The following is a 26,594-nucleotide window of genomic DNA, read 5'->3' on the forward strand; positions in this document are numbered from 1 at the left end:
ATGCTAAAGGATCTTCTCTAGACAGGAAACACAGAAAAGGTTTATAAAAATGAACCAAAACAACAAAGTAAATGGTAATGGGATCATATTTATCAATAATTACCTTAAATGTAAATGGGTTAAATGCTCCAACCAAAAGACAAAGACTGGCCAAATGGATACAAAAACAAGACCCCTATATATGCTGTCTACAAGAGACCCACCTCAAACCTAGGGACACATACAGACTGAAAGTGAGGGGCTGGAAAAAGATATTTCATGCAAATGGAGACCAAAAGAAAGCAGGAGTAGCAATACTCATATCAGATAAAATAGACTTTGAAATAAAGACCATGATAAGAGACAAAGAAGGACACTACATAATGATCAAGGGATCAATCCAAGAAGAAAATATAACAATTATAAATATATATGCACCCAACATAGGAGCACCCAAGGCAAAGGCTAACAACTATGAAAGGGGAAATTGACAGTAACACAATAATAGTGGGGGATTTTTATATCCCATTCACTCCTATGGTGAACCAAACAGAAAACTAGCAAGGAAACATAGGCTTTAAATGATACAATGGTCCAGTTAGATCTAATTGATACGTATATATAGAGAGAGCACTTCATCCCCCCCCCAAAAAAATAGATTTCACCTTTTTCTCAAGTGCAAATGGAACATTCTCCAGGACAGATCACATCCTGGGCCACAAATATAGCCTTCAAATTTTAAAAAACTGAAATTATTTCAAGCATCTTTTCTGATCACAATGTGGTAAGATTAGATATCAACTACAGGAAAAAAGAACTATAAAAAACACAAACATATGGAGGCTAAACAACATGCTTCTGAATAACCAACAGATCATGGAAGAAATCAAAAAGGAAATCAAAATATGCATAGAAACAAATGAAAATGAAAACACAACAACCCAAAACCTATGGGATTCAGTAAAAGCAGTGCTAAGAGGGAGGTTCATAGCAATACAAGCCTACCTCAAGAAACAAGAGAAACATCAAATAAACAACCTAACTTTACACCTAAAGCAACTAGAAAAAGAACAGAAAAACCCCAAAGTTAGTAGAAGGAAAGAAATCATAAAAATCAGAGCAGAAATAAATGAAAAAAGAAATGAAGGAGACTATAGCAAAGATCAACAAAACTAAAAGCTGGTTCTTTGAGAAGATAAATAAAATAGACAAACCATTAGCCAGACTCATCAAGAAAAAAAGGGAGAAGAATCAAATCAGTAAAATTAGAAATGAAAATGGAGAAATTACAACAGACGACACAGAAGTACAAACTATCATAAGAGACTACTTGAGCAACTATATGCCAATGAAATGGATGACTTGGAAGAAACAGAGGAATTCTTAGAAAAGTATAACATTCCAAAACTGAACCTGGAAGAAATAGAAACTTTTAACAGAATCATCACAAGCATGGAAATCAAAACTGTAATCAAAAATCTTCCAACAAACAAAAGCCCAGGACCAGATGGCTTCACAGGTGAATTCTACCAAAAATTTAGAGAAGAGCTAACACCTATCCTACTCAAACTCTTCCAGAAAATTGCAGAGGAAGGTAAACTCCCAAACTCATTCTATGAGGCCACCATCACCCTAATACCAAAACCAGACAAAGATGCCACAAAAAAAGAAACTACAGGCCAATATCACTGATGAACATAGATGCAAAAATCCTCAATAAAATTTTAGCAAATAGAATCCAACAACATATTAAAAAGAACATACATTGTGACCAAGTGGGCTTTATCCCAGGGATGCAAGAATTCTTCAATATTTGCAAATCAATCAATGTGACACACCACATTAACAAATTGAAAGGTAAAAACCATATGATTATCTCAATAGATGCAGAGAAAGCCTTTGACAAAATTCAACACCCATTTATGATAAAAACTCTCCAGAAAGCAGGCATAGAAGGAACATACCTCAACATAATAAAAGCCATATATGATAAACCCACAGGAAACATTATCCTCAATGGTGAAAAATTGAAAGCATTTCCTCTAAAATCAGGAACAAGATAAGGATGCCCACTCTCACCACTACTATTCAACATAGTTTTAGAAGTCCTAGCCACAGCAATCAGAGAAGAAAAAGAAATAAAAGGAATCCAGATTGGAAAAGAAGAAGTAAAACTCTCACTGTTTGCAGATGACAAGATCATGGCATCTGGTCCCATCACTTTATGACAAATAGATGGGGAAAAATGGAAACAGTGACAGACTTTATTTTCTTAGGCTCCAAAATCACTGCAGATGGTGACTGCAGCCATGAAATTAAAAAAGATACTTGCTCCTTGGAAGAAAAGCTATGACAAACCTAGACAGCATATTAAAAAGCAGAGACATTACTTTGCTGACAAAGGTCCATATAGTCAAAGCTATGGTTTTTCCAGTAGTCATGTATGGATGTGAGAGTTGGACCACAAAGAAAGTTGAGTGCCAAAGAATTGATGCTTTTGAACTGTGATGTTGAAGAAGACTCTTGAGAGTCCCTTGGACTGCAAGGAGATCAAACCAGTCAATCCTAAATGAAATCAACCCTGAATATTCATTGGAAGGACTGATGCTGAAGCTGAATCTCCAATACTTTGGCCACCTCATAGGAAGGCTGACTCATTAGAAAAGACCCTGATGCTAGGGAAAGATTGAAGGCAGGAGGAGCAGGGGACAACAGAGGATGAGATGGTTGGATGGCATCACCAACTCAAAGGACATGAGTTTGAGCAAGCTATGGGAGATGGTGAAGGTCAGGGAAGCCTGGCGTGCTGCAGTACATGCAGTCTAAAAGAATCAGAGGATCTTGCTGTGATTTAAAATCACAGCAAGATCCTCTATGACCCACCTCCCAGAATATTGGAAATAAAAGCAAAAATAAACAAATAGGACCTAATTAAACTTAAAAGCTTTTGTACAACAAAGGAAACTATAAGCAAAGTGAAAAGACAGCCTTCAGAATGGGAGAAAATAATAGCAAACAAAGAAACAGACAAAGGATTAATCTCAAAAATATACAAGCAACTCCTGCAGCTCAATTCCAGAAAAATAAATGACCCAATCAAAAAATGGGCCAAAGAACTAAACAGACATTTCTCCAAAGAAGACATACAGATGGCTAACAAACACATGAAAAGATGCTCAACATCACTCATTATCAGAGAAATGCAAATCAAAACCACAATGAGGTACCACTACACACCAGTCAGAATGGCTGCTATCCAAAAGTCTACAAGCAATAAATGCTGGAGAGGGTGTGGAGAAAAGGGAACCCTCTTACACTGTTGGTGGGAATGCAAATTAGTACAGCCACTATGGAAAACAGTGTGGAGATTCCTTAAAAACTGGAAATAGAACTGCCATATGACCCAGCAATCCCACTCCTGGGCATACACACTGAGGAAACCAGATCTGAAAGAGACACATGTACCCCAATGTTCATCACAGCACTGTTTATAATAGCCAGGACATGGAAGCAACCTAGATGCCATCAGCAGATGAATGGATAAGGAAGCTGTGGTACATATACACCATGGAATATTACTCAGCCATTAAAAAAGAATACATTTGAATCAGTTCTAATGAGATGGATGAAACTGGAGCCCATTATACAGAGTGAAGTAAGCCAGAAAGATAAAGACCAATACAGTATACTAACACATATATATGGAATTTAAAAAGATGGTAACGATAACCCTATATGCAGGACAGAAAAAGAGACACAGATGTACAGAACAGACTTTTGGACTCTGTGGGAGAAGGCGAGGGTGGGATGATCTGAGAGAACTAGCATTGAAACATGTATATTATCAAGTGTGAAACAGATCACCAGCCCAGGTTGGATGCATGAGACAAGTGCTCAGGGCTGGTGCACTGGGAAGACCCAGAGGGATGGGGTGGGGAGGGAGGTGGGAGGGGGATCAGGATAGGGAACACATGTAAATCCATGGCTGATTCATGTCAATGTATGGCAAAAACCACTACAATATTGTAAAGTAATTAGCCTCCAACTAATAAAAATAAATGAAAAAGAAAAAAGAAAAAAAAAGAATCAGAGATGACTGAATGACTGAACAATAATAACAACATCAAAGCAGTAGAATAAAACATAAAACCCACATCATCATAATAGATACAGAAAAGCATTTAATAAATTCTAACACTCCTGTGACTGTGTGGATCACAACAAACTATGGAAAATTCTTAAAGAGATAGGAGTACCAGACCACCTTACCTGTCTCCTGAGAAACCTGTAGGTGGTTTAAGAAGCAATAGCTAGAACCAGACATAGAACAACTGACTGGTTCAAAATTGAAAAAGGAGTGTGACAAGACTGTATGTTGTCACCCTGCTTATTTAACTCATATGCAGAGTGCATCATGTGAATGAGGCATGGATGAATCACAAGCTGGAATCAAGATTGCTGCTAAAAATATCAACAACCTCAGATTTGCAGATATCACTCTAATGGCAGAAAGTGAAGAGGAACTAAAGAGCCTCTTGATGAGGGTGAAAGAGGAGAGTGAAAAAGCTGGCTTGAAACTCAACATTAAAAAAAACTAAGATCATGGCATCTGGTCCCATCACTTCATGGCAAATAGAAGGGGAAAAAGTGGAAGCAGTGACAGATTTTATTTTCTTGGGCTCCAAAATCACTGTGGATGGTGACTGCAGCCATGAAATTAAAAGATGCTTGCTCCTTGGAAGGAAAGCTATGACAAACCTAGACAGCATATTAAAAAGCAGAGACATCACTTTGCCAACAAAGGTCCATATAGTCAAACGCTATGGTTTTTCCTGTAGTCATGTATGGATGTGAGAGTTAGACCATAAAGAAGGCTGAGTGCCAAAGAATTGATGCTTTTGAATTGTGATGCTGGAGAAGACTCTTGAGAGTTCCTTGGCCTGCAAGGAGATCAAACCAGTCAGTTCTAAAGAAAATCAACTCTGAATACTCATTGGAAGGACTGTTGCTTATGCCAAAGCTCTGATACTTTGGCCACCTGATGCAAAGAGCTGACTCATTGAAAAAGACCCTGATGCTGGGAAAGATTGAAGGCGGGAGGAGAAGTTGACGACTAAGGATGAGATGGTTAGATGGCATCACCAACGCAATACAGATGAATTTTAGCAAACTCCAGGTGATAGTGGAGACCAGAGGAGCCTGACATTCTATAGTTATGGGGTTGCAAGGAGTTGGGCATGACTTAGTGATTGAAAAACAACCCTCCCCTTCATGATAAAAACATTCAACAAAGTGGAAACAAGCGGGTTCTTCCTAAATCTCACAAAGGGCATCTACAAAAAACCCACTGCTGACATTATAATGAATGGTTGATAACTGAATGTTTCCCTCCTAAGATCAGAAGAAGATAACGATGTTTAATCTTGCTACTTCTATTCAACATCATACTGGAGGCTCTAGCCAGAGCTATTGAGCAAGAAAGAAAATAGAAGTCATTGAGAGTACAAAGTCATTTGCAGATGACATGGTCTTGTATATAGGGAATTCACTAAAAATCAATTAAAACTAATAAATGATTTCATTAAGTCTGCTTGATATAAGATCAATATACAAAAATCTATTGCATTTCTATATACTAGCAATAAACAATCTGAAAATGAAATTAAGAAAATAATTCCATTTACAATAGCATCAAAATAATAAAATACTTAGGAATAAATTTAACAAAAGAACTGTAAAATCTACACTCTGAAAACTACAAAAGATGTTGAAAGAAATTAAAGACCTAAATAAATAGAGATCCTATTTTAATGGATCAGAAGGCATAATACTGTTAAAAGGCATAATACTGTTAAAAGGCATAATACTGTTAAAAGGCATAATACTGTTAAAATTTCAATACTCTCAAAACTGATCTGCAGGCTGAACACAATCTTTATCAAAATCCTACAGAGTTCTTCACAAAAATTGATAAGCCTATCCTAACATTCATGTGGAAATTCAAGAGACCCATGATAGCTAACACAGTCTTAAAAAAGAAGATCAAAGTTGGAGAACTCACAATTCCTAATTTCAAAATTTATTACAAAGCTATAATTATCAAAAATGTGTTGGGAGACACTGTTTTGGGAAAGCAAGTGTTCTCGTTACTTGCTGCAAATTCTTCTCTGGAAAAAAAAAGACTGTAATACATGCACAGGTTAGGTATGTAGATCAGTGAAGTAGAATTGGGAGTTCAGAAATAAACCATTACACTTTTGCCAATTTTTAACCAGGGTGTCAAGAAAAGTAAATGTAGGAAAGATAGTCTTTTCAAAAATAGTGCTGAAACAACTGGATAGTCACATTCAAAAGAGAGAAGTTGAACCCCTTACTTCACTCCATACACAAAAAATAAGTCCAAATGGGTTACTATGCAGAAAAGAGTTAACACAGCAGGCCAGAAGTGCTATTCTTGGAAGGCCTGATTACAAGATTGACCTTTGGTTGGTATTTGGAAAGCTGGATTTTGGGAGGGTTCCCATAATTCTCAGAATACAGTAACAGTGGCTTACTGTGCCTAAACTGTTTGTGAAAACACTAGGGTTTATATTGAACACTTACTTTCTCTCTCGGAGTCTAGAGTTTTGGTACATGCCAGACAGAGGCTGTGTATGTGACCAGCCTTCAACAAGAAGCCCTGGGTACTGAGTCTTAAGTGAGCTTCCCTGGTTGGCAATATTTCATACATGTTGTCACAACTCATTGAACTGGGAATTGCATCCTGCCTGTGTGACTCCACTGAGAGAGTACTGCAGAAACTGGTGCCTATTTCCCCTGAACTTTGTCTAATGCACCTTTTCCCTTTGCTGATATTGCTTTGTATCCTTTTGCTGTAATCACAACTTTTAGTATGACTATATACATAGTCATGTGAGTCCTCTTAGTGAATCACTGAATCGGGTGGGGGGTGGTCTTTTGGGCGCCCATGAACATAATCATAGACCTAACTGTAAAAGCTAAAACTATAAAACTCTTTAAAAAATAGGAATAAATCTTTGTGACTTTGGGCTAGGCAAAGCCTTATTAGATAGGAAACTAAAAGTAAAATTAGATAAGCTGGGCTTAACCAAAACTAAAAACTTCAAATGACACTATCAAGAAGATAAATCTAGTGGTTGATATTCTTCAGAGGAAAAAAAAAAAGTGAAAAGACAATCCATAGAATGGGAGAAACCATTTGCCATTCACATATCTAAAAAGGGGTTTGTATCCAGAATACATAAAGAACCTTTAGGGACCTATATCCAGGTGGTGCTAGTGGTAAAGAACCGCCTGCCAATGCAGGAGACATAAGAGATGTGGGTTCAATCCCTGGGTTGGGAAGATCCCCTGGAGGAGGAAATGGCAACCCACTCCATATTCTTGCCTGGAGAATCCCATGGACAGAGGAGCCTGGCAGGCTACAGTCCATAGGATTGCAAAGAGTTGGACACAACTGAAGTGACTTAGTACACCCACATATCTAGAATATAAAAAGAATCTTTACAACTCAACAATAAAAAGACAACCCAATTAACAAGTGGGCAAAGGATCTGAATGGACATTTCTCCAAAAGAAGGTAGACAGTCAATCAGCACATGATTAATGATAATTAATAATTAATAATTATGATGATTAATATCAGCCATTAGGGAAATGTGAAATCAAAACTACAGTGAGATACCACTTCATACCCACTAAAAAGGTTAGAATCAAAAAGATGGTCTACAGTAAGGAAAAGACCCTGATGCTGGGAAAGATTGAAGGCAGGAGGAAAAGGGGATGACAGAGGATGAGACAGTTGGATGGCATCACTGACTCGATGGACATGAGTTTGAGCAAGTTCTGGGAGTTGGTGATGGACAGGGAAGCCTGGCGTGCTGCAGTCCACGGGGCTGCAAACAGCTGGACACAACTGAGCGACTGAACAACAACCAAGGATTGGTAAGGATATGAAGAAACTGGAACCTTCAGACATTGCTGGTGGAAATGTAAAATGGTACAGTCCCCTTTGGAAAACAATGTGCCAATTCCTCATAATGCTAAACATAGTTACCAAGTGACCCAGAACTTCCTCTTCTAGATGTATATCCAAGAGAAAAAAAACATATGCCCAAATAAAAACTTGTACATGAAGGTTCGTAGCAGCATTATTCATTAACAGTAAAAAAGCAGAAGTAACCCAGATGTTTGTCACCTGGTGAATGGATAACCAAAATGTGCCACATATCAATACAATAAAGTATTGTTTAACAATATAAAGGAATGAAATCTTGATACATGCTACAACATAATGAACTTTGAAAAACTTATATAAGTAAAGGATAAAATACATTGGGGAAAGTGGCTCTTTGCCAGCTTAGATTCAGAAATAAATATAAAATGAAAAGAATATAATATAAATATTTCCTGAGAACAGAGCTTCTTACATATTATTTTGGGCCAAATGCCCATATCACCATTGCTATGTAAAAGAGAAAAGCATCATAAGGCATTTCAATTGGCACAGTGATGTACCAAGAAGATAACTCCATTTGATTTATCTTCAGTGTCCTCATCTCTACCATCAAGATCCTAGGCTGTTAAGTGCAGTCAAACAATAAAGGTTATTCAGACTAGTTTCCAAAACCAAATATCAATAGTTCTGAGATTTTAGATTAATTTCTCCTTTATGCCTCTGTCTTCCTTTATTAATGTGGATGTGACAAAGTTGGCCAAGTCATACTATACTAATTCAGTTCAGTTCAGTTCAGTTCAGTTGCTCAGTTGTGTCTGACTCTTCTGCAACCCCATGGACTGCAGCATGCCAGGCTTCCCTGTCCATTGCCAACTCCCAGAGTTTACTCAAACTCATGTCCATTGAGTCTGTGATGCCATCCAACCATCTCATCCTCTGTCATCCCCTTCTCCTCCTGCCTTCAATCTTTCCCAGCATCAGGGTCTTTTCAAATGAGTCAGTTCTTCGCATCAGGTGGCCAAAGTATTGGAGTTTCAGCTTCAGCATCAGTCCTTCCAATGAATATTCAGGACTGATTTCCTTTAGGATGGACTATACTAATTGAGGTCAAGAGAAATACTAATATTGTTTCCAATAGTTTTCCATTTTTATTTGGTTGCTATCTGGCCTTAATCTCTTCAGTCTAAGAATTGAAATCATAGGCCATTAAAGATCATTGATTTAAGCCAAGGAAACTAAATCAGAAGTCAGTTTTCCTAAACTGTAAGCTTCACGAGGGCAAGGACTACATCTGTTTTGTGCTTCCCTGGTGGCTCAGGTGGTAAAGAATCTGCCTGCAATGCATGCAGGAGACCTGGGTTCAATCCCTGGGTCAGGAAGATCTCCTGGAGAAGGGAATGGCAACTCACTCCAGTATTCTTGCCTGGAGAATTTCATGGACAGAGGAGCCTGGCAGGCTACAGTCCATGGGGTCACAAAGGGTCAGACATGACTGAGCAACTAACACTTTCAACATTAATATTTCCAGTACCTGGCACAAAATTGGTACTCAGTTAATACTTACAAATAAATTAACAATCAGAAGAATAAGTAACCCAGTGGTTTTCAAACTTTTTAAAAGTGCATCTGAATCACCCAGAAAACTGATTAAAACACAGACTGCCAGGCCTCACCCCAGCCTTTCTGATTTAGTAGGTCTAGGATAGGAACCAACATTTTACATCTCTAACAAGTTCCCAGTGGATACCAATGTTTTCTGGTACAGTGCCTGGCACATAGTGGGCACACAATTTTAACTATATTAGTTGCAAGAATAAGTGACTAAACAGAGTTTAACAAATACTTATTAAATTGAATTTTGTTTTCTGAAATGGGAAGGAGGTTGGAGTTGAACCCTCTCCCCTGCCTTTTTGGAAAAGAAATGGAAAGATTTCACCCTACATGAAGTTGATTTATAAATATAAGTACATGAAGTCGATTTATAAGTATACATATATGAAGTTGATTTATAAATAAAAATTTAACTTTTTGACTCATTTTGCTTTTATTTTCAGTCAATCTGTATATGTCATGCTTTATATAACAGCACATTCAAAGCCTTTATGAGTGGTGTATAATACAAGTATCAGCAATCACAAGAAAAGATGGTGACATCAAATTCTTACCCAGGGGATGGCCACCATTGGGCTATGAAAAAATTTGAGAAAATAAATTTTTAAAAGGGAAAAAGCAAGGTAACCATTATGTGTTTTTAAGTTTTTAGTAGAGTAAAATTACAGACTATTCAAGTAACCAACCAGCATGTTATCATTAAAAAAGTGGATGAAATAGCCTAACTCAGGAAGTCATGGTAAAGGGTTAAATAAATAAAACTACCTTTAAATGTATTTTTTCCATAATCAGAAAAGAGGACATTGTTGAGCAGAGACAAAGGCTTAGAACAGTACAAAATACCAGACAGGCAGGTGAGAGTGGAAATCAGTACTTAGAAATAAGGTTCAAAGCTCTCAGTCTTCTAAATTACAGTCCTAATGATTTTGGTTTTTTTCAAGCCCTAGAGGTAGTGAATGTATAAAAATGAATTAAATGATATAGTTTTGTGGGTAGGTGAAGTTGTTAATATCATATTAATCTAGCTGGGAACATGGACTTCGAGTTCTAAATATATAATGAACTTGTAAGTAATACTGTGTGACTATAAACAACTATGAAGTATTTAGCCAATCACTCTCAACCAAAACAAGGACTGTTTACCAAGAACATCAGTTTAACTCAGTATGAAATGTAGTTCTTTAACCTTTCAGATAGGAAAATGTTCAGATTATCCAAATTGTCTAGAAAAAAACCCTGTAAACACTTTTCTGTCATAAGACCCTTTCTTATTCCATTCTGTTCTTCCACTTGCATAATATAAACATGAAAGGGTATCTGATAAGTATACCTAAATTAAGTTTACTTCAAATTAAACTTCAAGCATTCGGTCTTTATTTTCCTAAATAGTTTCTGACTCTTAAAGCAAGCAAGCAAACAAACAAACATATAAACAAGCAAAATTTCCATTTTGCCTCTCCTTTTTGGATGTGCTCCAGTATCATAAGCTAGTATAAGTCTATTTTGAAGGCAGGAAGGGTAGTTTTAAGCTTTTCTTTAAAAGACTTTGAAATCACATGATTTTCTAAAGTTTTAAAATAAACTATGGAAGTTTGTGTTACTTTTTTATATAACACAATAACTCATCTATTCTCATCTCAGGGAAAAAAAATGAGTAAGAGGCTACAGTCTGATATTTGGTGACTCTCACCAACACCCAGATTGATTTATATGTTTTTTCCTCTATGTGTCCACAATGCGTTTCATATAGCTCTATCATGACAATGACAAAAATCTAATTTCTGGACAATAACTGAAAATAGATTTTTAAAAAGCCCTCACCTAGTCTGGTTCTTAAAAGTAAGAAATCTAAGTCTAAAATTACATGTTAATTAATTAATTCCAAAATTACATTTAACCTTAACAGGAGGAATTCAAGGTTTTAATTTCTTGCTATCAGAAACAAATTACTTTCATCTTAAAATTAGCAAAAGAGTTTGGTCCTGAAAAATGAAAGCTTGATTGCTAGAAAGGAGAATCAAACAAGCTACTGTGTAGCTTATCTTATTTTAAAAAAGGCATGAGCTCATGCATGTTTTGTAGAGCTAAAGGCACGTTAATTTATGTTAAAGGATCCCTACTTGTTTCACCTGACTTTCAGTTGAGACAGACAGTCTACGAAAGTCCACCTGAAAAATAAATGGCTCAAATTAAACTTAGGATACGAACAAAAATACATGATCTTACAAAGTCTGATTCCAAAATAATGTTCTTAAACATGAAAATATCCCAGTTCATTTCCCAAGTAGTATCTTACCTGCTTTATCTCACTTTTTAACTGCATGATCCCAGTTCGTTCTGTTTTGGTTGCTCCAACAGCACCAACCTCACGGATTGAAATAGCAGGGCTGATATTTGAATCAGTGGGGCGAACTATATAGCATGACAGATTAAAGAGAAAGAGGGAGGATAATCAGGTTCAAACTTTTTCTCCATCACTTTTAAAAGACCCAGATGTATGACCTCCTTTTATGTTAACAATAATGAAAAATTCAACAGCTATAACGTTTCTATTCAAAGTGTGGTCCAAAGACCTACAGCATCACCATCACCTAGAAGCTTGCTAGAATTTTAGGCCCTACTGTAGACCTATTGAATCAAAGTCTGCAGTTTAGCAAGATAACCCAAGATACTGTTCATTCTTATGAACAGTAAGGCTTGAGGAATACTGCTTTATAACTTTCTCTTACCACTCTAAGGTATGCATCCATCTGATATTATATATTTATTTATTCTAACTCTGAAAGTTAAGCATGGGAGAAGACTCTTCTCATTTGCTCTGATGTTTTAGGTACTTGATATCAAATACCACTGCCAAACCACCAAGTGCAGGTATAAAGTTTATTTGTGATAGACCCCAAATGTATTTGAGTTTATAGGTGAAAGGATACATCCGATGTATTATAGCAGCTACACACACATACACATCACCATAAATGCTACTGAATTATTGTCAGTTGGGATACAAGAAGGTTTTAGATGATATAGATTGCTATTTGTGCTAAAGTAGAGACTTAAGATAATGTAAAGGAATATATAAGACAGCCCCAAACAAAATATGATAGTAATCTACTTAATTTAAGGGGGAAAAAAGACACACAGTGGTTTCCAAATCTTGTTCCAGAAGAGAGCTTTGGTTTAAACTGTTCCATATATAGGGGTTCTGTTTATTTGGAGGAAAAGTTTCTCTGATAAAAGAACAGCATTTTAAAATCAATGAAACATTTAAAATAAGCACTGTGAAATAGAAATGCAGTTATTCAAACTTACCACTTCGTTCCACTCCAAACTCCTTGCCACTGAGTATGTGATGCAGGAGGTTCTTCATGGCTGAAGGACTGAGATTCATCAGGCCATCTGTGGCTTCCTCAGCTAGTCAGCAGAAATGTTAGGATAGAAGTATTTCTAATTGGCCTGCCATTCCCACCCCAGTTTTTCTGTTTCTTTTCTTGCTTAGAATTCCTGAGTCACTTGATTGGAAGAACAGAATTATGAAATACATTTCCAGCACCATATTGCCTAGGCATGCATACTGCAATAGATTCTTAATAATTTAAGGACAGATTATCCAGTTTATGGATTAACCAGGTTCTTGACTTCTTCAGTCCTCTTCCACATCAGTAGGGTATACTCAGTAGAATATTTGAAAGTGGGAAGAATGAAAGATAAGAAAAATCAAACTGGAAACCAGCTGGAGAAAGTAATGGATGTGTATATGAAGATAGGCTAAAATAATCAAAGCTTCTCAGTCTGGAAATATGTGAATTTAAAAAGAGAATAGATATGAATCCTTGAAATTATGAAGAATATTGAGAAGATAACTTGAACTTGTTCATCAACATCAGACACCTATTATGAGTTTACTACATCTAGGTCATGATTTTAAGCAATGTTAGTACAAACAGGTATGACATAGTGCTTGCCTTGAGAGGCTGACCAACTAGCAACGTGTGGGAAAGACCAGACATGTGAACAAGATAAACAACAATAAAACATGACATGGCTATACTAAGTGTCATAAGAAAGGTACAGATAACAAATGCTTTGGAAATCAGAGGAGACATCAATCTCCAAGGATGAAAACTGTTAAAATGGGAAACACTGTTGAAGTAGGAGGCAGAGGTTAGACTATTGAGGGTCTTGGATATCAGACCCAGGGACCTTGACTTTATCCTAGAAGAAATGAATAGCCATGGCTTGGGGAATCTACAAGATAAAAATTTGAAATGGGCAATTAAGAAAAAGTGAAGAATGTTTGGGGATTTTATCCCTTCTTGAGGTTTATAGTATGAGTCTGAATAATCAGACTCATAAAGCATCCCTTAATATATATGTGCGTGTGTGTGTATGAGACTGAATCTTTGCAACCCTATGGACTGTAGCCTGCCAGGTTCCTCTGTCCATGGGATTCTCCAGATAAGAATACTGGAGTGGGTTGCCATGCCTTCCTCCAGGGGATCTTCCTGACCCAGGGATCAAACCCATGTCTCTTATATCTCCTGCATTGGCAGGCAGGTTCTTTACCACTAGTGCCACCTGGAAAAGCCCAGTGTAATCTATAATAATAGATTACATTGTAATCTATAATAATTACAATGTAATCTATAATAATGTGCTGAACTGGAAATCATTTACAATAAGGCAGACTTGGACTCAAATTTCGCTATTTACTAGTTATGCAACTTTGGGCAAGTAATTAACCTGGGTTTCATTTTTTTAAAAAAACTGATCATTAGTTTTATATAAATTTTATACAATTTTAAAGGTTACTTTCCATTTATAGTTATTACAAAATATTGGCTATATTCCCATGTTGTACAATACATCCTTGAGCCTATCTTATATCCAATAGCTTGTTGAGTTCCAATTTCTTTTTCAGTAAAAGTGAGATTAAAAATACCTTCACCATTGGGTTGTTGTAAGGATTAAATGAGATAATGTATAAAAGTACTGTCTGGCATATAGGTACAGAATAATCATTACCTTTATTTCTCTAAAAGATTATTTAAATATACATTATATCATGTAATTCAGGTTGGATTCAAACCAATAAATTTAGCTACTTGCTAACAGTGCAATTAAAAGCCTTTTGGGGACATTTACTTGAAACAATGGTTAACATTGAGTTTTGCAACTATGATTTTATTTTTGTATGCAATCCCTCTCTCTATTATTTTGTCATTCTTGTTGAGATCAAACAAATATGAAAGTCATGCCATGGGGTCCCCTCATCATTCTGTGCTACAGCTTCCAAAGGCACCATTTATTTTTCTAACTAAAACTACCACCTTGCCAAATATACCTTTAGCTAATATCAAAAAGTTTTTTCAGATAAATATTAACAGAAATATTGCCTTCCTTTAATTTTATCCTGATGGTAACTAGACAGAATACTGATACTATAATCAAACTGATGTGGTGGCTCAATCTGACAGCCAGAGGTGGCATGCCTGAATCAGAATCAAACCCAGTCTGTCATACTTAGTTTGATGCATGCAGGAGACCCAGGTTCAATCCCTGGGTTGGGAAGATTCCCTGGAGAAGGAAATGGCAACCTACTCCAATATTCTTGCCTGGAGAATTCCATGGACAGAGGAGCCTGGTGAGCTACAGTCCATGGGGTTGCCAAGAGTTGGACATGACTGAGTAACTAACACTTTCACTTTTCACATGCCCTGAATCATTCTAGGAGTTAGTAGGAAGGTAATTTGGAGTGCGGAGCCACCAAAAGATGGAATTTTGAAATTGAAAACTGATATATAAATTTGTTATAGCAATCCCTTGACTTGCATAGAGACAAACATGGGAACAATACTGCTATATGCAGCATCTGAGCTACTGATAGAAATTTTTTAGCTTCCTTTCTCTCCTGATTCAAAACTTAATAGACCTGTAATAAAAGTGAATTCTGCCTCAGTTACTTAATTGAATACCTGAGCATCGAAGGGAGTGGGCCAGTTCTGTTGCCATAACTTGTATGATCAGACCAATTCGAAGTCGAAACATTTCAGCAAAAAGGCCAGGCTGAGTTCGCATATACATGGCTAGATATACCATTATTTCCTGTGCATGGAATGAATACAGACAAAAATTATACCATAGATCTCACATGGCCTATTTTGTGGTCTTCAGAAATTGCCAGATCAACTGAAAACAAACTTTTAAATATCAGTCATCAGATTAGGCTTTATAATTCTGCTCACCTGTGTAAGAATTGAAATGCTCATATCCCCTTCACTGGCTTCATCTATCAGTTGAGTGAGTACTTCATAGGGCAGAGGTCTAAGGAAGAAGACAGTGAAGAATGACAAGATTCTGCAACTACTTAAACCTAAATATATTGAGAAAATGAAAAAGCTCCTCCTAAGTCCAAGTCAGTGTCTCAACATCTCATCATTACTGGTATCATTCTGTTTCTTTCAGTCTTCAAAGTTTACTGCCTCCCCAAAGCACTCTGGCCTGTATGAACTCAGGAGAGCTCTGCTCCCTCCTCTCTAAGCCTGGATTGCCTTTCTCCCTCAAAGTTGTACTTAAAACTCACCCCATGATGTCCATCCAGACCAGTTTTTCATGGTTAATTCTTAACATGTGATAAGTAAGTATTATGGCTGGAAAGTAACAAACTAAATTTAAGCTGTGCCTTTTGGAAGTCATTTTATTGCTTTACACTCATACTTTATAGTCTTATACTGATTTTTATAGATTCATCAGTTTATATATATATGCACACATGCTCCCTCCCACACTTCTAACTCTCCTGTTGATACTAAGCACTCTGGGGGCATGGGGGATGTCATCTTCTTTTGGATTACCCACAGTAGTCACAAAATTGATCTGATTTGTAATAAAAGGTTCTGCTTAGCAGGACTAAGGTGTTATGGACTGAATTGTGTTCCAAGTTCCTATGTTGAAATCCTAACTCCTAGGACAACAGAGTGTAACCTTGTTTGGAGATAGGGTCTATAAAGTGACTCTATAAAGAGGTAAGCTAAAGTGAGGTCATTGGGTGGCCCCTAATCTACTATGGCTGGTGTCTTTTATAAGTGAGAAATTTGGACAGAGAGAAGAAATGTGAAGAGACATAAGGAAAAAATAGCCATCTATAAGCATAGGAGAGAGGTCTGGAATAAAGTCTATAGAAGAGCTCATTTTGTGTGTGTGTGGGGGGGGTGGTGGTGTAATTCCAGTTGCCTTGTTTGGTGGTTTTTTGAAGGAAAGGTTTGGTAAAGTCAATAAGTAAAAACAAACAAAAAACCTCCAAAAGAGCAAAATACATTTGAGTATTACTCCCTGTGAGTTTTCTATTTCATTTACTCATGTCCTATCACTGCTTCCTTGTGGCTCAGACGGTAAAGAATCTGCTTGCAATGTGGGAGACCTGGGTTCAATCCCTGGGTTGGGAAGATCCCCTGGAGAAGGAAATGGCAACCCACTCCAGTATTCTTGCCTGGAGAATCCCATGGACAGAGGAGTCTGGCGGGCTACAGTCCATGGAGTTGCAGAGTTGGACACAACTATGCACAGCACAGAAATATCACTACAAATGTTCTCACATCGAGGGTCCCTGATAGAAGGTTACACACATAGGACATTATCATCCATTTATAGATTAGGACAACAGAATTGTGGCCAGTCCTCACAGCTCCTTAAAATTTCAGAGAAGCTTGATCAAACCCAAACAAAACCATACTAACGCAGAGATGGTCTTTTCTCGAGGTTCTGGAGGGAGTCCCACTGTCAAATGTTTCTGATGGGAGAGAAGGTCTGTGCAGGCCTACAAATAAATAGCGTAACAGTATTATCCTTCACAGAATACCTCAGATTTCCATGAAAATTTCTCTTTACAGTCTAGAAACCTTTGCTCCCCCCTTAATTTAATGACACATCAGTCTTTTCCTTAGGAAATGCCATGAAGATCAGAAGAGATTTCTATGAAGGTATTTTTATTTCCTAAGAGGTAGGATCTTTTAGTCTAGTGTAAATTCCTTCTTAAGATCTATGATTTTTATAGTTTTTAACACCTCTATAAGTCTACAGTTTATATGTTTCAGTATTAAATATTTGACACTCATAAAAAAAAGGTTAACTGATATCAGAAATTTTATGTGGGAAAAATAACAGTTCAAATGATTAGATGCTGTGGTGATTTCCTTAAAAAACTTCAGAAACAAATTTTTAAAAAAGCACCTTAATTTAGATTTGATAGAAATTTAAGAATTCATAGTACCTCATCGAGTGCTTCCACCTTCTTCCTTAAGATTCCAGAGATGTATCTGATCAGGCCCCAGTGACGAATTTCTCCAACTTTGCCATATAGCTCAGTAAGCAGCTCTCTGACTGTCGTGCTCCCTTCATCATACAATCCAGTGTCCCAGTCAGGTCCTCTGAAATGTTAAAGGCAGGTCTACATTAATTATAAATAAAGCTACAGGCAACAATCTTTCGTTTGTGTTATAATGAGTGTGCCTGTTTTTGATAGGTCTTTCTCATTAGGAAATGAATGTTATTTACTGTGAATTCTTATAAAACTATTTTAATAGTCAGTACTGAAAGCCAAATATCTAGATAAGAATAAGTCTTAGTTTCAGTTGTGTTTTGACAAAATGCATTCTTTTACCCTCTCAATGAGCTTCAAAGTAGCTGAAATTAAAGTCAAAGATTTAATTTAACTTCTGTAAGTTCAGAAAGTATGGTGCACTTAGGGAAGTAATGAAGAAAAAAAATTTGCTTATTTTTAAAAAATATACATCATATACACTATTGCTGTAAAAATTTATATAATGCAAGTCAACTGTAAAATACCATAAAAGATATATAGAGTGTTATAAAATTGGGAATTTAATATATGATAAAAGGTAGATTATTTATTAAATAATGTTAAGACAAGTAGCCACTGGGGAACAAGTTGAATCCATGCCTCACACTGTACACCAAAATTCCAAATGTATCAAATTTAAATATTAAAGTACTAAATGAGATAGGGGAGAACTACTTTATTATTTTAGAAGCAAAAGGACTTTTAAACTGTGTACTTTATACCAGAAGCCATAAAAAAAAGGTTGATACATTTATATATCACACATAAATATATATTTATATAAATACAGAAAACTCATTGCAAAAACCACTATAAGAAAAGTCATATAACAAATTACAAATTGAGAAAAAAAATATTTCTAATTCATAGGCCAATTTCTCTAATATATAAAGAATTCCACTAAAAAACTACTAGAACTCATCAATGAATTCAGTAAAGTTGCAGGATACAAAATTAATATACAGAAATCTATTGCATTTCTATACACTAACAATAAAGTATCAGAAAGAGAAATTAAGATCAATCTCATTTAAAATCATATCAAAAGAATAAAATAAAAATAAATCTAAGTAAGGAGACAAAAGACCTGTACTTGGAAAACTATAAGACACTGATGAAAGAAATTGAAGGTGACACAAACAGATGGAAAGATATACTGTGTTCATGGATTGGAAGAATTAATATTGTTAAAATGACCATACTACCCAAGGCAATCTATAGATTCAATGCAATCCCTATCAAAATACCAATGGCATTTTTCACAGAACTAGAACAAATAATCCTAAAATTTGTATGGAAATACTAAAGACACTGAATGGCCAAAATAATTTTAAAAAGAAAAAGCTGGGGGAATCATGCTCCCTGTCTTTGGACTATACTATAAAGCTATACTCTTCAAAGAAGTATGGTACTGGCACAAAAGCAGACACAGAGACCAATGGAACAGAGTAGAGACCCCAGAAATAAATTCACAATTATATAATCAATAAATGTTCAATAAAGGAGATAATATACAATGGGAAAATACAGTCTCTTTAACAAATGGTGCTGGGAAAACTGGACAGCTACTAATGCATGCAAGAGAATCAAACTGGATTACTTTCTCATACCATATACAAAAATAAACTCAAAATGGATTAAAGACTTAAATGTAAGACCTGAAACCATAAAACTTCTAGAAGAAGAAAACATAGACAGTATGCTCTTTTGACACTGGTCTTAGCAATTTTTTAAAAAGATTAATTTTTATTAGAGAATAGTTGCTTTACAATGCTGTGTTAGTTTCTACTGTACAGCAAAGTGAATCAGCTATATGTGTGTATGTGTGTATATATATATATATATATATATATACATGTATATATATATATATACACACACACACATATATATATATATCTCCTGTCTTTTGGATTTCCTTCCCATTTAGGTCACCACAGAGCACTGAGTAGAGTTTCCTGAGCTATACAGTAGGTTCTCATTAGTTATCTATTTTATACATAATAGTGTATATATATCAATCCCAATCTCCCAATTCATCCCACCATCCCTTCCCCTGTTGCCATCTCCTATTCAAGTGTGGATAAATAAGCAAATAAGACTACCTCAAAGTAAAAGTTTTTGCACAGAGACAGACACTGTCAAGAAAAAGTCTGTCTACTAAATAGATTATTGTAAATGATAAACCCACATCTCCTGTGTCTCCTGCATTGGCAGGCAGATTCTTTACCACTGAGCCACCTAGGAAGCCCCATTTCAGTAGTGTTCTTGCCTAAAATGTATAAACTAAATTTAATTATGAAGAAACATCAGATAAACCAAACTTTAGGGACATTCTGCAAAATAAATGGTCTGTATCATTTAAAAATGTTAACAACAGCCATATCATCTTTTCTTTCTTCTCTGCTTCCACCATCATATCAGCTCCTCTCTTATAAGGACCCTTATGATTATATCAGGCCCATCTTGATCAACCAGGATAATCTCCCCCTACTCAAGATTCTTTTTGAAAAAATTTATTTATTTTAACTTGAAGGATAATTGTTAGTCTTCTGACCTCTGGGACTAAGATAATAAATCTACATTGTTTTAAATTAAAAAAAAAGTCAATAACATTAAAGATAAAGACTTAGGAACTGTTCCACATTAAAGGAGACAAGGAACACATGAGAACTAAATGAAATTCATCATTTACATTTTCTTTTGCTATAAAGACATTATTGGGACAACCAAAAAATCTCAGATATTTGTTGGACAACGAACAGAGCTGTACATTAGATAGTGGTATTATCTTAACATTAATTTTCTGATTTTGGCAATTGTACTGTGCTTATATAAGTGAATCCCTGCTGCTGCTGCTGCTAAGTTGCTTCAGTCGTGTCCAACTCTGTGCGACCCCATAGATGGCAGCCCACCAGGCTCCACCGTCCCTGGGATTCTCCAGGCAAGAACACTGGAGTGGGTTGCCATTTCCTTCTCCAATGCATGAAAGTGAAAAGGGAAAGTGAAGTCGCTCAGTCGTGTCCGACTCTTAGCGACCCCATGGACTGCAGCCTACCAGGCTCCTCTGTCCATGGGATTTTCCAGGCAAGAGTACTGGAGTGGGGTGCCATTGCCTTCTCCGAGTGAATCCCAAGTCTTTAGGAAATACTGAAGTATTAATATTTGGGGGTAGAGAGGGGTTGTGTTTGCACTTATTATCAATGGTTCAGAAAAAATATGTGTGTGGTGATGACAATGATGAGATGATGATGAAGAAGACAGGGAAGGATGGAGGGAGGGAGAGAGAAAGAAACACAGAGATAAATATTAAAGCTCAGTGTGAACATCTGAGGGATCTGAGTGATGGATATCCAGAAATTCTTTTTTGTATTATCTTTACAAGTTTTCTCTCTAAGTTTGTAATGGTTAGAATGAAAATAAATAATATGAAAATAAGTGTTGTGATATCTCACAATCAGGGAAGATCCTTTTTATTCCTAGAAATCAGAGAAAGTTTCATGGAGGTGACAGATAATTCAGGCCTTGATATATGGCTAGAATTCCAACAAGGAGAGATGGCATGTGGTAAAGAAGAGTGGGCCAGACAGAGGAAAAAACATGAACCAAGGTCTGAAAGTAGTCATGTACAGGCTTTGGATATGATAAGCAACGGACTGTTTTGGTGGGAGCATTCACACTCTGATGGGGGAGCAATGGTAGATAAAGCTTGAAAGTTATAGTATAGAGAATATAGGTTTGATCACTGACTCCCAACTATAGTTTTGGTCATGTAGGGAGAGGCAGGGGGTGAGAAAGACTTGAAGATGATGACACAATTTCACGTCTGGGTGACTGAAACAACGATAATACCATGAAAATCCAGGCAGCAGTATGTTTCTGGTAAAGACAGTGAATTTGACTTTAGACATGTTGAGTAAGAAGATATATAAAGATAAATTCCAAGTATATCAAGAACTTAAATTTTTAAAAATTCTTAAAGGCATTTAAAATATTTCTAAATTCTGGGAGGGAAGAAGATTCTCCCCATGTATGACAAGAAATCGAGAAACCAAGAAAATACTGTTGTATATTTGACTATATAAAATGAAATTTTTGCACAGAGAAAGGCATATGAACAAAGTTAAAAAGCAAATTATTTGGACAAAATATCTGCAACAAATATAGTGAAGAAAATAGTAATGTATGCTATCAATAAGAAAAATATAAATAACCTAATAGAAAGCAAAGTTTATGAACAGACAATTCACAGGAGGAATACTAGTCAATAGCCATAGGAGACTCCACCTCCCAGTTTCTACTCAAATTCACAAAGGTATATTGGGCAGAATTCCAAGTGTATTAAAAGCCACATAGTACATCATATATAATCTACTCAAAAGGTTTGATATTACCTAGTTTTAGGGAGATTACAAGTTTCAATCAGATGCTATGGTAAAGTTAGTATATACCAGATTAGATGAAGAAAATTCATGTGTAGGCAGCAGAAAAGTTGACAGTCAACCATGGATCATCTGACCTGATAGGAAAGCAGGAGTTTTTCAAGTCTTTGCTTGCCCATCCCAACTACCCTGCTGAATCATCAGTTTTCATTCAAGCTACAGTCATTCTTTCCTTACTCCGTATCTCTTTTCACCTTCTCTTTCTTTTCATTACTCTGCATTTAGTATTGTGCTTGGCACATAAGTACTCAGCTGATACTTTGTGAACAGAGTGCCTTACCCTAAAGGAAAAAAGAAAGGAACAAAGGTATCAAAGTAATAATTCTCATGTGTTGTTTTGGTAGTAGCATATAACAAGCTTTAACAGTTGGTACATGGATAGCGTGTATGAAAGGGGTAGTCCCTCACAGCATCAGACTGTCAGGAGGCTTATGTAAGGCATAAGTTCTACCATCCACAACAGGAGGAGGGCAAGGAAACTCCCAGAGAAGAGAGGAGGAGGGGGTTACATGTCTAAGTATATACCTTTAGTAGCACCATGAGGAGTCTCTAGGTTAGAAAGCTCTGAATGCAGCAGTGGTTTGGGATACTCATGGCCCAGGGTTTATCTCTTGTTATCAGGTGCAGGATGAATTTTGATGAGGATGCAAAGCAGACAGGCCCTAAATGGCTTAAAATATGTTTGGGCTGTTTTTAATAAAATTGGGTATGTAAAAATTCAACTTTGGTGCTGATGGGCTTTTCAGCTTCCTTGTTTACTCGTTAAACACTCTAATCTGATGGAAACAGCATAGGCACTGGAGTCAGACAGATCAAGGGGACTTCATTATCAACTAGACAGGCTGAAAGTCCCGGATCCTTACCTAGCTTTCTTTGATACTCCCTGGCAGTGAGGAAGGTGGAGCAGAAGTTTGGGTTTCCCATTCAGTCTTTGTTGACAGGAGTAGCACCACAGATTTTTCTCTGGGGCTTGGGTGGAGTAAAGTGGTATTGTCTCAAAGATGTCTGTCTTGCTAGGGTGCCTTTTCTCTGGTCCTTTGTCTGGGAAAAATGGATTTTCCTTAGGGCTTTTGTCTGTGCTCACTGGTTGTCCTTTTTAGACTGATGGCTTCTCTAGCACCCAATGAGGAAACAAAGAAAACCTGGGGATGTTACCACCCTGTCACTCTTCAATCCTGAGGTCCTTAGCCAATATGCCTTCTTCTTTCTACCTCTCAACATCTTGTTACATTTGTTTTATAAATAATGTCCTCCTGTACTTAGCAGGAGGAACAGAGAGAAATGAATTTACTCTATTTTGTTTAGAACCAGCAATTCCACTGTGGTTACATTTAAAGAGATTCTTAAAGGCTACCCACTCCCAGTACTTTGGCCTGGAGAATTCCAACGACTATATAGTCCACGGGTTCACAAAGAGTCAGACATGACTGAGAGACTTTCACTTTCATGTCTTTTAGGAATAATACTGAAATGTATAGGGATAAAAAATCAGGAACAGAGTATGTCAAGGCTGTATATTGTCACCCTGCTTATTTAACTTCTATGCAGAGTACATCATGAGAAATGCTGGACTGGATGAAACACAAGCTGGAATCAAGATTGCTGGGAGAAATACCAATAACCTCAGATATGCAGATGACACCACCCTTATGGCAGAAAGTGAAGAAGAACTAAAGAGCCTCTTGATGAAAGTGAAAGAGGACAGTGAAAAAGTTGGCTTAAAGCTCAACATTCAGAAAACCAAGATCATGGCATCTGGTCCCATCACTTCATGGCAAATAGATGGGGAAACAATGGAAACAGTGAGATATTTTATTTTTTGGGCTCCAAAATCACTGCAGATGGTCACTGCAGCCATGAAATTAAAAGATGCTTGCTCCTTGGAAGAAAAGTTATGACCAACCTAGACAGCATATTAAAAAGCAGAGACATTACTTTGCCAACAAAAGTCCATCTAGTCAAAGCTATGGTTTTTCCAGTAGTCATGTATGGATGTGAGAGTTGGACTATAAAGAAAGCTGAGCACCAAAGAATTGATGCTTTGAACTGTGGTGTTGGAGAAGACTCTTGAGAATCCCTTGGACTGCAAGGAGATCCAACCAGTCCATCCTAAAGGAAATCAGTCCTGAATATTCATTGGAAGGACTGATGCTGAAGCTGAAACTCCAATACTTTGGCCACCTGATGTGAAGAACTGACTCATTGAAAAGACCCTGATGCTGGGAGGGATTGGGGGCAGGAGGAGAAGGGGACAACAGAGGATGAGATGGTTGGATGGTATCACCGACTCAATGGACATGAGTTTGAGTAGGCTCTGGGACAGGAAATCCTGGCGTGCTGCAGTCCATGGTGTCACAGAGTCAGACACGACTGAGCCACTGAACTGAACTAACTTAGGGATAAAGTGATAAAATGTTTTGTATCCTCTTCAAAATAATCCAGGAGGAAGAGAGAATGAGGATATATATGGGACAAGATTAATCATGTCTTTATAGTTGTTCAGGTTGGGAGATAGGTCTAAAAGTATTCATCACACTATTCTCTCTACTTCTGTATAAGTTTCAACATTTCTCTCATCAAAGTTACTCTCCCTCCTCTGTTGAGGATGGGTTGGAAGAGAACTAGATCGAAGCAGAGAGACTTGTTAGGAAACTGTAGCAACAGTCCTAGGGAAAGACAAAGGCCTGAATGAAGATAGCAACAGTAGAGATGCAGAAGATAAATATTTAGAGATAAAACTGGACATACTTGATGATTAACTGGATATGGGGAGAGAATTTGATTAGGTAAGTGTTAGTTCCAACAATAGAGATGGAGAATTGACTCATAGAATAGAGTCATAGAAAATGGAGTCACATAGAAGTCATAGAAGTGACTCCATTTTTGATGTTTGATTGTTGACTGCTTTCAAGTCATATGACTCCCCTTTCCTTTCCAGCCTCCATCTGGGCAAGTTGATATGAAAGTCTGAGTGTTATCTCTTTGGTGCCATTGAGAACAAATCCTCATCTAAGCCTCACCTCCTAATCAAAATAAAATTTCAAATCCAGCCGCATTATTGCTTTTTAAGGGTCAACTTGATAGCCTGTTCCTCTGTCCCCAGAAAGTTTCATTATGTAGGTAATAAACATTTCACACTCTTCTGGTATGTGTGTGGCATCATCAGTCTCGATATCCAAACCAAATTGGGGGGGGAGCAGGGGTCAATCCTCCCTCTTCAGGGTGTCAACAATATGAATAAATGAGGAAGAACAGGTTATTTTGTTGGGGGTTCTGGGAGGACAGGAGAATGGAGTTCAATTTGGGGATACTGAGTTAGAGGTACCTAGATAAGGTGTACTTCACAGAGGGTGCCTGACACATAGCAAACACTCACTAATGTTAGTTTCATTTTCCTGTAAGCCTCCATATTCTTACTTCTTTTGAGTTACAAATTTATTTACCTGTAGATTTTTACTAAATAATGGAGGCTTATGTGATTAGTAACTTACTATGGACCAGGCATTGTATTAGAGACTGCAGATATTTTATTTTGTTTTAATCTTCACAACAATTCTATGAGGTAGGTACAATCTAAAAAATGAGGACAATTGAGACTTTGAAGTTATACAGTGGGTAGGTTGCAAAACTACTCAAATCCACATCAGTGAGACTCCAAAGCTGTGCTATATTTACTATAGTATAATTCCTTTCTACACAAACATGAAAGTAGATTGATAATTTCCACAACTTACTTCATAGTATACAGCATGTAGAGGATATCAGCTTGCTCTTGTAAGCTGGAGGTCTCTTTTAACTGTAAAACCAGTGCTTTGAAGTCCACTTCCCCAGACTGGTCTCTAGGAAGATGTATTTCTACACGAACAGAGGGAACCTTTAGTTTGAGAAAAGACAAACAAACAAAAAAAAATTCCACAAGTGCTCACCTTAAATAATGCCCTAGAGTGTTGATCTTTTCACCTCTAAAACTTTCCCATAAGAGTTCCCTAAATTTTGACAAAAAGTAAAGCAAAAACAATGAGACCTTCAGAATGTATGCTACAGCAATCTAGTTTTCTTAAGTCTGACTAGAAATACTTACTCATTTAAAAAGTGAACTAAAAGGACATATATCTTCACCATGGTGGCATTTGCCTTACTGCTAGTTACTAGTAGAAACCATAATGGCTAGTTCTATCATTTTCTGTAAGAATGGTAGTTTTGCAAAAAATGTGATCGAAATATCTCC

The 26,594-nt window shown here is 36.8% G+C and overlaps 1 protein-coding gene across 5 annotated transcripts in view; it reads right to left on the reverse strand.

Annotated features, from left to right (window-relative positions):
• Nucleotides 1-26,594, reverse strand: part of PHKA1 (phosphorylase kinase regulatory subunit alpha 1) — a 155,685-nt gene that overhangs the window by 13,813 nt on the left and 115,278 nt on the right. For 2 of the 5 annotated variants that reach the window (XM_020871664.2, XM_020871661.2), the window contains 8 exons: nt 26,101-26,240; nt 17,835-17,991; nt 17,302-17,381; nt 15,811-15,889; nt 15,541-15,670; nt 12,878-12,979; nt 11,865-11,980; nt 11,689-11,736 (listed from right to left, as the gene is read on the reverse strand). In XM_020871664.2, coding sequence (XP_020727323.1) covers nt 11,689-11,736; nt 11,865-11,980; nt 12,878-12,979; nt 15,541-15,670; nt 15,811-15,889; nt 17,302-17,381; nt 17,835-17,991; nt 26,101-26,240 — 852 coding nt within the window. The remainder of the gene's footprint in view (nt 1-11,688; nt 11,737-11,864; nt 11,981-12,877; nt 12,980-15,540; nt 15,671-15,810; nt 15,890-17,301; nt 17,382-17,834; nt 17,992-26,100; nt 26,241-26,594) is intronic. The other 3 variants (XM_020871665.2, XM_020871663.2, XM_020871662.2) reach the window with 2 other exon arrangements.

Source organism: Odocoileus virginianus, unplaced genomic scaffold (assembly GCF_023699985.2).
Source record: "Odocoileus virginianus isolate 20LAN1187 ecotype Illinois unplaced genomic scaffold, Ovbor_1.2 Unplaced_Contig_28, whole genome shotgun sequence".
NCBI lineage: Eukaryota > Metazoa > Chordata > Mammalia > Artiodactyla > Cervidae > Odocoileus > Odocoileus virginianus.